Consider the following 15,154-nt stretch of genomic DNA (forward strand, 5'->3'; position numbering starts at 1 on the left):
GTTGGTTTTGATCTTGTTTAACACATCTTGTCCAATGTTGACTGTCAGATTCAGAAGAATGATTTGAGGGCCATGTGTCTTCTAGGCAGTACTTTTTCTAAAGAAACCATCAAGTAAATGTTTCTGACATATTAATAAAATTCTTGTTATGCAAACAATTTCTTTTGGTTAACACTTATTTTTTCTTTATCCTTTCCTTCAAAAAAAGTTTAAAGTAGAAAGCAGAAAAAATATAAATATGTATAGCAACAAGTGATAATGCATGTTCAAATGTTATTTGGTCGTATGACTGGAGGTGAACTTAGTCCCATTTGTCATTTTGCTGACTATTATAGCCTTTAGTATTAAAAAAAAAGCATCATTTGCAGTGAGTCTGTTTGGAAGCTTCAAGAGTACATTACTGTTTGCAACTTCTACTTTCATTTGGTTGTGACCAAACTGCATGCAATTTTCCTTACTTGTATTATTTATTTTAATGGGAGTCTGAGATTAGAGTTTGAGCTTCTGTGTGGAGTTCACCTCCATACAAAGTCATAATGCAGAGGTAACAGGATGAAATTAGTGTTAATAGTAATAGATGATTTTCAACCACACAAATCCCAAAAGTTTTTATTTCCATATATTACTCCAGTCAGCTATTGACTAATGTGCTGCATTATATTTGCTGCATTACCATGATAGCAATCTTCCTTTCTCATTGCTCAAACTACTGAAAAAATGGAACATTTTGATTAGTCATTTTTATAAAAGTTATTATGAAAGAATCATTTACAGTTTTTAACAGTTATTTATTGTAAGAGAGAGAAAGATTATGAAGGCATAGCTTTACAGTAGATACTTGACTGTGTCCATAAGCAGTAAATTATGTTAAATTTTTATTAGTGACAACAGCTACTGGTTGTCTCATTTTATTTCTTTAATGTCAAATATGTAATATAGTTGTGTTTGCAGAAATTCTTAATAATACAGTATTAGTCTGTTTTGCATCTCAAGCTTCTAGTCAAATCACATCTGAAATACCATTTCTATATTTCTATACTGCATACTACTAGAAAAATGTTGATTATTTCTAATTATGCATTTCGGTTGAATCATCTTTTTTTTGTTAAATGTGATTCCAAATCATGATTATGGCCATTACACCTTCCTGATTAGTCTTGATCATTTTTTAATTAGATTTTCTTTTTTGTGACTTTTCATTAGTGATTTTATAAATGTAATTAGTCAGTAGTTAAATCTAGGTTTATTATTCAGAAATTCAATAAAGGTTTCAATAAAGATATCTCATGCCTCTGAAAATTATCCTCTGATTTATATTTCAATAAATGTCATATTTTGGATTAGTTTAGTTTTATATGACCAACTTTATAAGCTTTTTTTTTATAGTTACTCTTATGCCCCCCTGTTTCATTGACTGTAAGATATTGACTTATACTTTAGTGTTTGAGAGAGGTTTGATTTGGGCATTTTTAAGACGAAATAGGAGACGTTGAAAGATCAAAGTTGTACTGAAGGATTACATTTACAAAGGATGGAGTAGCTCTCTACCTAGGTTATTAGTTAAAGGCTGCCTTGTCAAGAGGTTTGCTGCCAGTGCAGAAAACAGTGAAAGCAACTGCAACAAGCATTTAATGGGAATGGGGAGGAACACAAAATATAGGCCAGATGGTAAAATATTTATAGCAGAATTTATGGAAGTGTAAAGATGTTCTGAGAGCATTATACAACAACAGGCAGAAAAACAACAGGTGTTGCATTTTTTTAGGTCTGAATTAACTCAGTAAAAAACCAAAAATTAAAAAAAAAAAAAAAGAAAGCTGCCTATTAAAAGTGTGAAAAAATTTTTATATGCAAAATGCAGTACAGGCATGTATTGCTGTGTACTATGTTATGGTGACAGACCTGATTTAAATAGGTGATTTCTTCCCAGGTGAAAATTCTGATATTTGGATAGCTTTTGCTTTAAATTGAAACAAAATTTATGCATTGAACATTCTTCTAAGATGGAGTTCTGAATACTTTCAGTTAGCAGTGCTGACATTGAACCTTATTAGTACTGTGTTTCAGCTTGTCTGTCTACAGTGATATATTTGCTACCAACATTAGATGCTAAATGTATGAATCATCAGTGATCATTGTGTAAGTTTTAATTTTTGGTCCTTATTCTGTCAGTTTCCTCATGATGGCACCCTAAATGTTTTCTCTGGTTTTCCTCTCCTGTGGTTCATAATCGTAGCTCAGCAATAATATACATCAGCCTATAATGGTATTAAGTGCATCCCAGTCTCTAGGTAAGTGTTTTCTCATGGCTATGGATACCAGCAGGAGAGAAAGAGAGAGAGGAGACTTAGAACTGCAGCTATTGAGAGGCAAAACAGCAGCCCAGGCAAATGTCAGCTGAATAGCAACCTTAAAAAATTGTTTCAGGTCAACAAATTGGAAATTGATTTTTGTTTCCATGAGAAATAAATAGAGCTTAATTTCACCTTTTCACAAAAGAACCCCAAACCCTTCTTATTCCAGAAAGACCTTGCATTTCATTCTTTTGGACTCAGCTGGTTTTATGTCATTTACAAAAACAGTTCTTCCTTTGGATGACTGTTTGGTTAGAGAGCTGCTAAAAGTCCTGCAGTGTACATTCTGACCACAGAATCATAAGCACCAGTTTCAGAGTTCTAATCAGGGGAATGTTTATGAATACTGAAAGGTTTTTTAGTTGCATAATTTATGAAAAGTTTTGTTGAAATTGTGCATTTATCTATAAAGTATTCCCAGTATATAAAGAAGTTAAATCTCATATTTTTTCAAGAGACTTATATTTATCTTCTGAGATTCTGTTCTCTTGTCCCTTCCCATCCTGAGTAAAATCTAAGGTAGTAATATCTAACTTCAATACCAGTTTGATCACCTAGTATAAGATTTTTACTATTTTAATGGTCTTTTACTATTTAAGAAAGAATTACTTTGTTTCTGTTTTGGTACCCTTTTCCTCTATTTCAACAATTAGGTCCCCAGAAAGGTGGGTTGGATGCCTCAGCTATATGAGGTTTGAACTCTTGGAAATTGCCTGCTGAATATACTATAAAACCTTCTGGAAGTAGGAAACCCAGGATTTCTCCTTCACACCCCAGGCATCTAGGCAGAGATATTAAATTTTCATTCACTGATAACAGGCAGAAAGGCTGCTCTTAGAAAACCGAGGGAATCAAGTCCTCTCAATTTTCACCAGGTTAAAGAACTCACATAATAAATCTTGTACAAATCCAGAATAGTAATTCTCAGTCCCGCTATTCATCCACTTGGACATGCCATTATAACGCCTATCCCAGTCCAAGTAATCCCACTTAGTTTCTAGAGTGTTTTATAATGCATTGCCTTAGCAGAGATTGCAGCAGGGACAATAGCTTAGTGCTTTGTCTTTTCCAGTTTTAGGAGAGTCTGATTCAAATGGATTCGTTTGGCTCGTTCCCCACCTTGCCATTGTTCCTCTCATGGCTCTCTATTTGAACACCTGTTACCTAGGTATCTGTGCAGTGCAGAATACTCCAGATTTAGTATTCTAATATTGAAGCACAAAAATTCATAAAAGTAATGGGTTTTAAATCCACCCATTCTATTATTTTAGTTCAAATTTCCACATTATTCTGAAGAATTAGCATTTTCCTGCTGATTTTCTTGGCTTCTCCTCTTTAGCTGTCATGAATATCAAAACAAAAATACAACTGTAGCCTAACATTATTTGCTAAGGAACTGATCCTCAATTGACTCCCTCAGTTCTCATCATGTTGCAGCATGACTTCACTTCGTTCCAAATTTATCAGCCAGGATAAGTCTTTTAAGACCTTATCTCTAATTGATAATTGCTTGGTAAAAATTGGAAATTTGCAAGTACTTCTAAAAAATATGGGGGTTTTTGTCTCTAATAGTCAAATCTGAAGCTCTTAGCAGCTGTTTTATCATATCCCTTTTAATCACTCTTTCATTTAGATTGCATTGATGAAGTAATGGCTGATATAGAGCAGTAGTGCTTTGTAAAGAAGCACTATCCAAACAAGGGACCAAACAGAATGTGAGATAAATTTTGGATAGGGATGGGTAATAGGAGTTGTCCATTGAAATAAGAGCTAATATCCAAGGAAATTAAGGCAGAAGCTGAAGCATTTTTGTGCTCTTACAGAAAGCTGTGTTTGTGCATTGATACACTTTTCCCTCCAGGCCCTTCACCATATTTACAGCCCTCCTTGGGACACTCTCTAATAACATAATACCTTTCATATCTTGTGATGCCTAAAACTAAACATAACTTTTTTCTAGTGAAATATTTGTTTTCCTCCAATCTACAGTGGGTTTTAACACTAAATCTGCAAACTATGCTATTTGAAAGGTAAATAATTTCAGTTACCAATGAGCAAGACTTATGTCAAGTTTTGGAAAAATATTATGCCTTTTGCACAAAAAACAGTTGCACAAAAAACTGGCAAAACAGTTTTTAAAAAGCAATATTGGAAAAGGGAAGCTATTGCTACCTGTATTTATTTTGGTTTCATTGTGAGCTGTTGAAGCTTATTCCCAGTGAGAGTTAGGTGCTCTGTTAAACTGAGGCATCCACAAGTTATGGGCTTTTTAATAAACATCAGGCTTAACTGTTGAGAAAAGTAATCTGTTTCAAAAGAATTCAATGGCTGTTCATTAAACTCTTGAAATTCTAAGCATGTTTTGTAGAATAGCTGTTCTGCTGAAATTATGAAACACTACCTTGTAACCAGAAGCTTGAGCAGCACCCCTTATCGTACCACTAACCAATTATTCAGCTCTTTGATTATAAAATATTTATTGCAGGAGATAATTATTCATAAAAATATTTTTGTAAGTGTTGAATAAAAGACAAACTCAAGTCATTGTCTCTAAAGACATTGTGTCTCTAAGAAATTACTATATTGCAAAGAAAATTATCTTTTTTTCCTAACCTAGGTTTAGATTTAAAAAGACTAGATTTAATATTCTGTATTTCTTCAATGAATGCAAGATAATATTTATATACTTAGTAAATTACAAAAAGCTGTACTATATAAGATGTAAAGCTGTAGTTGATAGCCTTTATTTAAACTAATAATCATCATTCATTGATTTTTCTCTTTAAGCTACAAGATACATTTTCACAATATAGGAATAAATCTGAAAAGATCAAATTATAAAATATTAATCAATTTTATGCATTTAATCTGTCAAAATTAAAAGTGTAGATTGGTGTGTTTCTAATAACTTGTTTTTCACTGTATCTCCTTTATCATGGACAGAACTGTCTGCAAAAGAGAAAGCAGAGTAAAATGGATAGTCTTGTCTGACAAAATCTCAAGCAAGAAAGGTTAATTTTAGTACAAGTGGTAGAAGACTATGTTATTATCATTCACATATGAAAATGAGTCCTTATGTTATTCTGTCAAAGACTGGTAATTTTAAATTCCATCCATTAATAAATGAGAAGGCTGCAGCACATGCTAATGCACCAATTTGTAGGTTCATCCCATCAATCTGCTTTGCTTTTTCTAGGCAACTTAGAGAGAGGTTTGGGTTGGAAAGGACCTTAAAGACCATCTTGTTCTAACCCCCTGGCATAGGCAGGGACACCTTCCACTAGATCAGGTTGCTCAAAACTGCATCCAGCCTGGCCTTGAACACCTCCAGGAGTGAGGCATCCACAGCTTCCCTGGGCAGCCTGTTCCAAAATCTCATCCACCGTCAGGAAAAAATTTCTTCCCTAATATCTAATCTAAATCTACTCTTTCAATCTGAAGCCATTCCCCCTCGTCCTGTCACTACATGCCCTTGTAAATAGTCTTGTCTCCATCTTTATTGTAGGGTTCCCATCAGGTACTAGGAGGTTGCTGTTAGGTCTCCCTGAAGCCTTCTCTTTTCCAGAATGAGCAATCCCAATTCTCTCAGCCTTTCCTCATAGGAGAGGTTCTCCCTCCCTCTGATCATCCTGGTGTCCCTCCTCTGGGCTCTCTCCAGCAGGTCCCTGTGCTCCCTGTGCTGGGCCCCCAGAGCTGATGCAGCACTGCAGGTGGGGTCTCAGCAGAGCAGAGCAGAGGGGCAGAATCCCCTCCCTGGCCCTGCTACCCACGCTGCTTTGGATGCAGCCCAGGACATCTTTGGCTTTCTGGGCTGGGAGTGCACACTGACAGCTCATGGCCAGCCTCTCACCCACCAGCACCACCAAGTCCTTGTCAGCAGGGCTGCTTCCCATCTGCTCATCCCCAGCCTGTGCTGATACCAGGGGATGCCCTGACCCAGATGCAGCACCCTGTAGTTAATCTTGTTAAACCGCAAATGATTCCAAGGGCCCCACTTCTCAAACCTGCCTGGGTCCCTTGGATGGCATCCTGTCCTTCAGGTGTGTCAACAGCACCGCTCAACTGGGTGTCATCTGAAAACTTGATGAGGGTGCACTTGATCCCTTTTTCTGTGTCATTAATGAAGATATTAAATAACACTGGTTCCAGTATGGACCCCTGGGGGGACACCACTTGTCACTGATGTCCATTGGGACTCTGAGTTGTTGATCACAACCCTCTGGATGTGACCATCCAGCCAATTTCTTACCCATCTCACAATCTATCCATCAAATCCACCTCTCTCCGGCTTAAAGAGAAGGATGTTGTGAGAGACCATTCAAAGGCTTTACAGAAATCCAAATAGATGCCCATAAATCCAGATTTGTAGCCTTTCCCTTGCACATTGCTGTAGTTACTCCATCATAAAAGGTCACTAGGCTGGTTAGGCAGGACTTGCCCTTGGTTACAGTAACTTGCTGTTCTGATCACCATTGTACTTACAGAAATATTCTGTCTACTAAAAGCAGTCTTAAAAATCCTTTATTGTTTTATTTGTAATTCTGATCTCATAGTTAGAAGCTCAACGTAGAAATAAATGATGTAGAGTAGTAAGATAGCTTTGTAACTAAAAGGTAGTGTCGTTGTGGCTCTTTTTTAACCTCTAGATGGTTTGCTGGGAACTGGGTTGGTGTAACACTTCGCAAAATATTTGATCTCCTGTTTTGAGATTTTAATTTGTCCAAATCAATGGTAACATGCAATGATAACTATTTCTCAAATATAATTTCCAGATATGTATTAAAAAAAAGTGAAATTTTTATTAGAAACAGATTTCCATTCCACAAGCGAGCATCATCCCTAATTAGCAATCTTTTTGGCATTTCTTTGGGGGAAGGCAGAAATGCAGCCACATCTTGACCTATCTTTCTCTCTTTGAAGGAGATGCCATATTACTGAATTAGAAATTATAACAGTTTCATATTGTATCCCTTTGCAAATACATAAAACATATTTAACATTTCAGAGCCTTTTAAGTTTCAAGGCTGTCACCGCAAATTTAGTTTGTGAAGGAAAATAGTCATAAGAATAATTCTTGAATAAACCCTTCTTTATCTTGAGCGTGCAGTAGTTTTACTATTGGGAATTCACAGCCAAGTAAAGCAATCAGAGCAGGATAGAAATGCACTCAGCATTTCTGTAAAGAGATAGGACTGCATTTTAAAACTGAAGTCAACAGAAAGGCGTTCAGATTTGGGGTTTTGTTCTTTTCGTTGTTTGATTTTTTTCTTGATAGAGTTCTGTGGTCTTTGTCTCTAAATGTTCACCAGGGTACATAATTGAAGAAAAAATAAACCAAACCTTGAGTCAAAGTAGAATTGTTAAGAGTGATGGGAAGCTTAGATCCGTATTTGAGGTGTGTAATTGTACTTAAAGGCAGGAAGGATAAATACCCTGGTGCTCTATAATGTTTCTAAGTGTGTTTAGCTGAGTGCTATTAAGAGCAACTAAATTAGAATGTGTGTCCCCACATGGAGGAGAATGTGGAAAAACATATTGATATATTTTTATTGGTAATTCCACACAGTCACTCTGAACTAAGAGAGTTATGATCCAATGAGAAATCTGTTCTCTACATCTGAGCTTGAATTTCAAAATTCCTGTCAGGTTTATACTGTTGCACAGTGTTGTATGTGCTTTTCCTTATATATACAATATGTTTTCTTATAGGTTCTCTATCATTAACATTTTCAGTATTACTTCTAATATTTCGTTATCCCATGCGATAAATTAAGCAATTGAAATTGCCTATATATCAGATAAAAGGCAGTAAATAATTTAGAACTGAACCAAATATTGTTCATTCTTCAGATATGCAGATTACAAAGCTATGAAAAAGATTTATTCTATCATGTGTATTCATGTATTTTATCACACTGAGAAAGTAAAAAGTAATGATTTGAATATATCAACAGAAGAATCCATCAAATAAGAAACACATTAAGATACTGCTAGAATAATAAAACTGAAACCAATGTGGGCATCCAAAGATACCATAGAAATGCAAAATTCATAATAACCTTGCTAAAGGCCAAAGGGAGTTATTATTTCTTCTGCACTTCTGAGACCACATATGAAACATTTGTCCAGTTTTCAGCTTCTAAATTGGAAAAAACATTACCATATTGTCCAGAGAAGTTTGTGGAAATATGTGATTTGTGGAGGTATCTTCAGAGAGACACAGAACTAGGGTAGATAATGCCCTGAGTAACCTAAATTGCTGTTGAATTTGGAGCTACTCTGAATTGCAATTGGATTGGATGCCAAAATGTTTAATTTAATGAATAAATCATCTCTATAATGGAAGTAATTTTAAAACTAAATCCATTATAGCTAACAAAAAGAAAAACAAATTGATTTGAAAAAATAACCCGGAAAAGTGTGCTGTTTAACAAAATGTGCAGTATTTTTTCCTTAAATTGCTCCCTAATGTATGTATTTTCCGGGTTGCTTCCTGAGAACAGGTGGGAATGAAGCTTTATGCCATGCTAATGCTCTTCAGCATTCTCTTAGCTCTCAAGTGTGACAGGACATCTGAAAGAGACTTACAGCCTTTATAATGAGCTGTTCTTTTGGGACTGACCACAACAGAAAAAATTGCTTTTGGGTTTAATAAAAGGTTTTATGAGCTTCAGAGAGCTGATATGCTGCACTTGAGGTACCTTTATGCTAACTGCCTTAGCTTTATAATGTAGGAGCAAACAACAATCTATACCAGCTTACTGTATCAATTAAAAAAAACAATTATACTCTACATAAAGTTGTTCTTTTTTGAATAAACTATTTGCTAGTCTGGACAGTAGTCCTGTGTTGGAGTGTTCTGTTCAATGGAGTGTAAGCAGCTTTAGCGTGAGCCAGCATGGTCTGCCAGGATGCCACATCACAGACTAGCCATGACATCATTTACTTCCTTTGTTTAAATGAAGTTGCATCAGGCACTGTTTCCATTCTGTGATTTCTTTTTCTCATGTAAAAAAACCCACCAGATTTCCTTCTTTGCCTTTTAATTGTGCTATCTTTTAGGTATTTTGGGATATAGACCCCACAGAGTTAAACAATTTCTGATTAGTTTGCTTTAGTCTGATTAACATTCTTCCTTATCTGAGAGTTAGGTTAAGCCTCAATAGTTACTACTGTAGTAGAGTTCTGTGACACAGACATGGGCGAGACATTTTCTCTGTATTTTGACAGCCTTAAGAGAGGGTGTTAACAAAAAATAAATGACTGGTAAACAAGAAGGAAAAAAATGGAGAGAGACCAGTGACTGCTGTTCAAAAGGTCATTGTTTCAGTAAAGGAACAAGGACTGTGAAGGATATGGTAATGGAAAATCTGTATCTCACGGGGCGTTACCAGGGAAAACGAGCCATAGCAAAGGAAGCAGTTCTCTGTTGGCTCTCTTCATTGTAACATAACCTTCAAGCTGGTACTGTAAAACAAATTACTGCAGTGCATCCCATCATTACAGTGGCTAATATACTGAGTATTCTGTACCACTATTTAGTCACACTAGCACCATCACAATATAGATTTCAGCATCCCTGCTCCAGAACTCCACAAAGGATTTGTGTGTGATGTAGTCCTGATTTTGTCCAAGTATTATTGTAGGCAGTCTAGTCTGTTATCTGCGAATGAATACTGTATGCCACAGTTTTCCATCCCCTGGAACTTATTTTTGGAGATGGTGAGTTGATTCCACCAAGGAATAGTTCCAGTTCTTAGACTTCTGTACCTAGTTATACTCTGCTGTGTAACTGCAAATGCAATCTAGTGCCTGGTGACTGATGTACTTGGGGAAGAAGAGACTAGAAGGCATGAAGCATAAGAGTATTGCCTAATAGAGACGCATAAGAGCATTGCCTGGATTCTGTGTTTAGTGATCATACAGGAAATATCTGAAAGTATGTGTTTTTGGCATATGTCAATCGTGAACTTGTCAGTATGTTGTTACTGTTCTTATGCATTGTTCTGGTATCTGTATTAAATGTAGGAAACAGAAATTCAGGGGAAGTTAAGTTCCTTTTTAGATAAAAAATGAACTAATACAGTAACCAGAATGAGATTACATTTGCTAAAATTTCTGTCAGTTGTACCTTACTTTGTATCTGCATCTAGCAGATGGTTAGCCAGCATGCTGATGCTAAGGAGCATTCGTGCTGCAACACTGCTGTTATGCTATTGCTCAGACTTCCTCAGCAAGGAGGGGGGCTCTGAGGTGTGGCACACTGAAATAAAGCTTTAATAGTATTTTGTTTAAAGCAGTAACCAGTGGTTTTTGTCTGAGAAAGGAAAGGAAAGGAAAGGAAAGGAAAGGAAAGGAAAGGAAAGGAAAGGAAAGGAAAGGAAAGGAAAGGAAAGGAAAGGAAAGGAAAGGAAAGGAAAGGAAAGGAAAGGAAAGGAAAGGAAAGGAAAGGAAAGGAAAGGAAAGGAAAGGAAAGGAAAGGAAAGGAAAGGAAAGGAAAGGAAAGGAAAGGAAAGGAAAGGAAAGGAAAAATTTTAAACCCAACGTAAATTCCAAATTAAATTATTGTGTTGTTTATCATTTCTAAGTATGGGGCAATACCTTATCAGGTATTTGAAATACTGTAGTATTCACATGTTCATTTAATAAAGGATAACTGCCTCAAGAACAATGGCTCAAGGATTTCACATACAAAGAATTACCACAAGAGAGCAAATTATTGTATACCAGTTGTTCCTCAGAGCCCTTGGCATTACCCTCCCTGGACTCAATGCCTGGAAAAATCCCTCTATTTCATTTCTTTGAGCTGTAATACTGTCACTCCTGCTGGCGTTTAGCACTGAATGCCTGCTGTTAGGAGCACACCTGTAGAACAGCTGCTGCACTGTGTGGAAAATGGGACTGCAGCATAACTGCTTGTTGGACTTTGGTCAGTCTAAACTCCAGTTAACTGAGTACTTACTCCCCTAGCAGTGCTGCTTATCATCGTCTGCTCTCACACTTAGCCAAAGTGCAGAAGCACTTCTTTCTCTAGTAATGTGGAAAACTTCTAAAACTAGTAGAAAAACAGAATTATACTGTATGGTTTCTGGCTATGCATATTCATGTAACACTGAATAAAATTTTTCATCTAGGTGCAAAAATGAAATCACTTCTGTCATGATTTAAATTATTTTCTTTTTCAGTATAAGTTCTCTTTGGGGACCATAGCAATAGAAAAATGCAGTAGAAGAATCTACATTTGGAATGAGTTAAAACTGGTGAAGGAAGAGTACTTGCTTCATTTTAGAGGAATTCTGTGATCCTAAAGCTGTATAAATAATAATGTGAAAATCTGGCATCCTCCTTTTTCTTTCCACTGTTCAATGTGGTGCTCAGTTGGCTTTGGGATTATAGATGATAAGGAAGATTTCTCTCTGAAAGTGGAATAGATGTTTATTGGATGTTAAGATGCATGAAAAAATATTATTTGAACCACCTGAGACCATGCTTATAGACTTGTTTTTGTAAGGGGGGAAAAAAAGAAATTGTTTTTATTATAGCAAACAGAACTCCACATTAATGGAAATTCTGCAATATCCTGCCAGGAATTGCTTTGCAAGCGTTTTGGGTATGGCTGGTAAGTTTTGATATTGTATTTATAATCATAATTTTCTAAATCATATACCGTTAAATTTCTAGTGTAAATGTAATAAGAAATATTCAGAAAATATTGAAATAATGAAATTTTGAAATAAACAGTTGCAAAGACAAGTGGATGATATATTTTGTTGTTTTGGTTTTTTTAGATTTTGGGGTAAGCATATTTTCAGGGTTTGAATATTTGGACTTGTAGACCACATTGTTGGTATAATGGTTAAATAGTTATATAAGAGTTGGTGATGGAAAGAAAGCCCTTCAGACTGAAATGCTGCAGGGGCATCCAAGATGAATAAGAAGTAAACAACTTCTCATCACTTTCACAAATGCAGCCAATACAAGTTTGTGTCAGAGTTGAATGGGGGGAGGGATGTTATCTGTTACAGGATTTCTCCCTTTCAAGAAACACCACTTCAATTCTTTCTACAGCTTAGCTTAAATTTCCTTCCCATCAACACCTGATCTCTTCCAGCCTAATGGCAGTGGCAGTGAGACTACCAGTGACAAATAATCTGTTGATAGAGTGGTGTTGTCTTTTGAGACTGTAGTATTTCCATAATAGTCTGTCAGGTGGTCTTATAGGACTAAAATAAGCATAAGGATATTTTTTACAATTGGGTTGTAAAATACATTTGATTATATCAAAAATTATTTATTTAAATGGATGTAAATGAGCTACACATTCAGCTTTATATAGAGCAGTACAAGCCATTACAACTTTGCTTTTGTGATCTAATGAAAGTTTTTCTTATTCTGTACATCCTCGTGCTACTTAATTATATGAGCTCAGAATAAATATCACCCATACATCTTTTAATTGGGTGGAATATAAATATCTGTGTTCCTGACAGTGTTTCTCTTTAGCAGTTACATTAAAAGTTTATTTGATGACGGCAATAGAATGATTATATTAAATACAAGTTGAAATGATGTCTACTTTTATTACACAAAACAATTTTAAAAACCTCTCATAATCAGAATACAGTTACTGCTATATGATAAAATAAACTAATGTCATAAGTTATATAAAGTCACCTAAAGTCATTAAAAGAATCATGCAGACAAGATTCATTAACTGTGTACATTTACCTAATAAAAATGGGAAGCAAAAATCTCTGAACTGATTCATAATAATTTGGGTTGAGGGCTCATAGTCAGGGATGTGGCAGATTAAAAAAAAAACTGATTAAAGGCTTGAACAGGGTGGAAACATTATGGAGATGTGTGTGACACACTGCCAAAATAAAATAAAACTTACTGAGTGATCCCTACTTGCATTTTTGATGATTTTGTCACTTCCAAAATGGTTCTATGGAATTATTCATCTGTCAGGAATTCAAACAATACAATAAAGTACTTTTGAAACATATGGGTGCTTGACAGGTGCATTGTATGATGAAATTGTAACTTCCAAGATTTTTTTATTCATTGACTACAGCAATTTTTTTATTTTCTGGGAGCTAATACTTAGAAAGGAGTGGGGCTTGTCTTTCTCTGTTTAGCGACAGCATGTGCAATCTTACTCTCCAGGTAGTTTCTACCTTAGTATTTACAGAATCACAGAATGGCTTGGGTTGGAAGGTACCTTAAATATCATCTGTTTCTAACTCCCTGCCATGGGCAGGGACACCTTCCACTAGGCCAGGTTGCTCAGAGCCCCATGCAGCCTGGCCTTGAAGACTTAATCCATCTGTGAAGAGCGTGGGTTATACAGTGGCTTCAGGTTCATACTACAGTGCCACAGTAAGGACTCTGACTATATCTTATAAATAAATTGTACCAAAGAGATGTATTGTAAAAGTTTCAGAAGAGGATTTTGAGCCTGGAGTGTTGCATAACCAGTCAGGTACCTAGATAACTGAAGAGAGCAAATGCTTTGTCTGAGATTGTTAATGTGTTGAGGATCAAACTGAGATTGCACTTCTCAGGATGTGTGATTTATAACGATTGCAAAGTGCCACGAGTGTCTCTTCTCTCATGTGGGCACATAAGGTGTTGCAGTGCTGGGAAATTCCAAGCTTGCTGCTCCTAACAGGCTCCACAGCTGCCGGTGAGAAAGAGTGGAAGAAGGTTGAGGCATGTGCTCTGTAAGGATAATTGAAGACAGTTATTCCCCCCACCTTTATTAGATTCATTTATTGCCAAGTATAACAGAGGCTTGTTTTTATTTTATAAGAAATTCTGTGAATTCACGTCTCAAACAAATATACTAAAAATGGCAGCATCAACCTAGTAGTTGAAATATTTAAAAAACCTATTGGCAAGTACTTATAAAAATTGTTACTGCAGATTGAAAATCAAGTGTTTCTTCCATATAATATGCCATTTATATGAAAAAATTAACTTAAAGTATACCTAGGAGGAATGCAGTTATTTTCCTGAACTTATTAAAGCAAAGACAGAAATGGCAGCTATTTTGATGGAAAACATAAACTCTCTGGTAAGTAAAGGTGAAATAGGGTTTCAACAATGATAAAATTGTTGAAATTATAATTGTCACTGTACAGTGATAACTTTTCACTGCACAAAGTAAGCTGCAATAAACAAAGAATGAAACATGAGTTTATTTAGAACGGATGAGTCATGTTACACATAAACTGCTTGTTTTCTTTATATTTTAAAAGGGTATTAATTTCCTTTTTACCAGTTTGAAATAATTGAAATTAATAGTGATATTAATATTTGAAGTTACAGTATGTTTGCACAAACATTTTTCATTAATCATAATAATTGACATACCCACATTAACTCAAAATGTTGAAAAATCAAGTAATAATTTCAGTTATTTCAGGATTTTTTTTAAATTTTTTTTTTAATTCTCTCTTTTAGAATTGGGTAGAAAAAGCAGAGAAAGAGAAACTGTTGTCAGACACCCTTGACCTTTCTGAGCTGTTTCATCCAGACACATTTCTCAATGCCTTACGCCAGGAGACTGCAAGGTGAGGGGAAAATAATGTGCCTATCTGTGCTAATGTGCCATTGTTCCTTATGTGTGAGGATGGTTATTTCATTTTCAGGACACAGATCCAAAAAGTCATGTCAATTGCTGTCATCAGTCATCTTATTTTTATTTCTTGCCTTGAAGTAAAATAGCTGTTACCTGTTTAAATGCTGATTGTTCTGGGGTTTTTTTTCAGTTAGAGATGTATTTTTCTTCAAAG

The 15,154-nt window shown here is 35.6% G+C and overlaps 1 protein-coding gene across 5 annotated transcripts in view; it reads left to right on the top strand.

The window, feature by feature from the left end:
• The window catches only part of DYNC2H1 (dynein cytoplasmic 2 heavy chain 1), a 145,108-nt gene that overhangs the window by 119,370 nt on the left and 10,584 nt on the right, over positions 1-15,154 (top strand). For 2 of the 5 annotated variants that reach the window (XM_014886589.2, XM_088159413.1), the window contains exon 86: positions 14,823-14,932. In XM_014886589.2, coding sequence (XP_014742075.2) covers positions 14,823-14,932 — 110 coding nt within the window. The other 3 variants (XM_088159415.1, XM_088159414.1, XM_088159416.1) reach the window with 3 other exon arrangements.

The sequence above is a fragment of the Sturnus vulgaris genome, chromosome 2, assembly GCF_052056855.1.
Source record: "Sturnus vulgaris isolate bStuVul1 chromosome 2, bStuVul1.hap1, whole genome shotgun sequence".
In the NCBI taxonomy this organism is placed as follows: Eukaryota; Metazoa; Chordata; class Aves; order Passeriformes; family Sturnidae; genus Sturnus; species Sturnus vulgaris.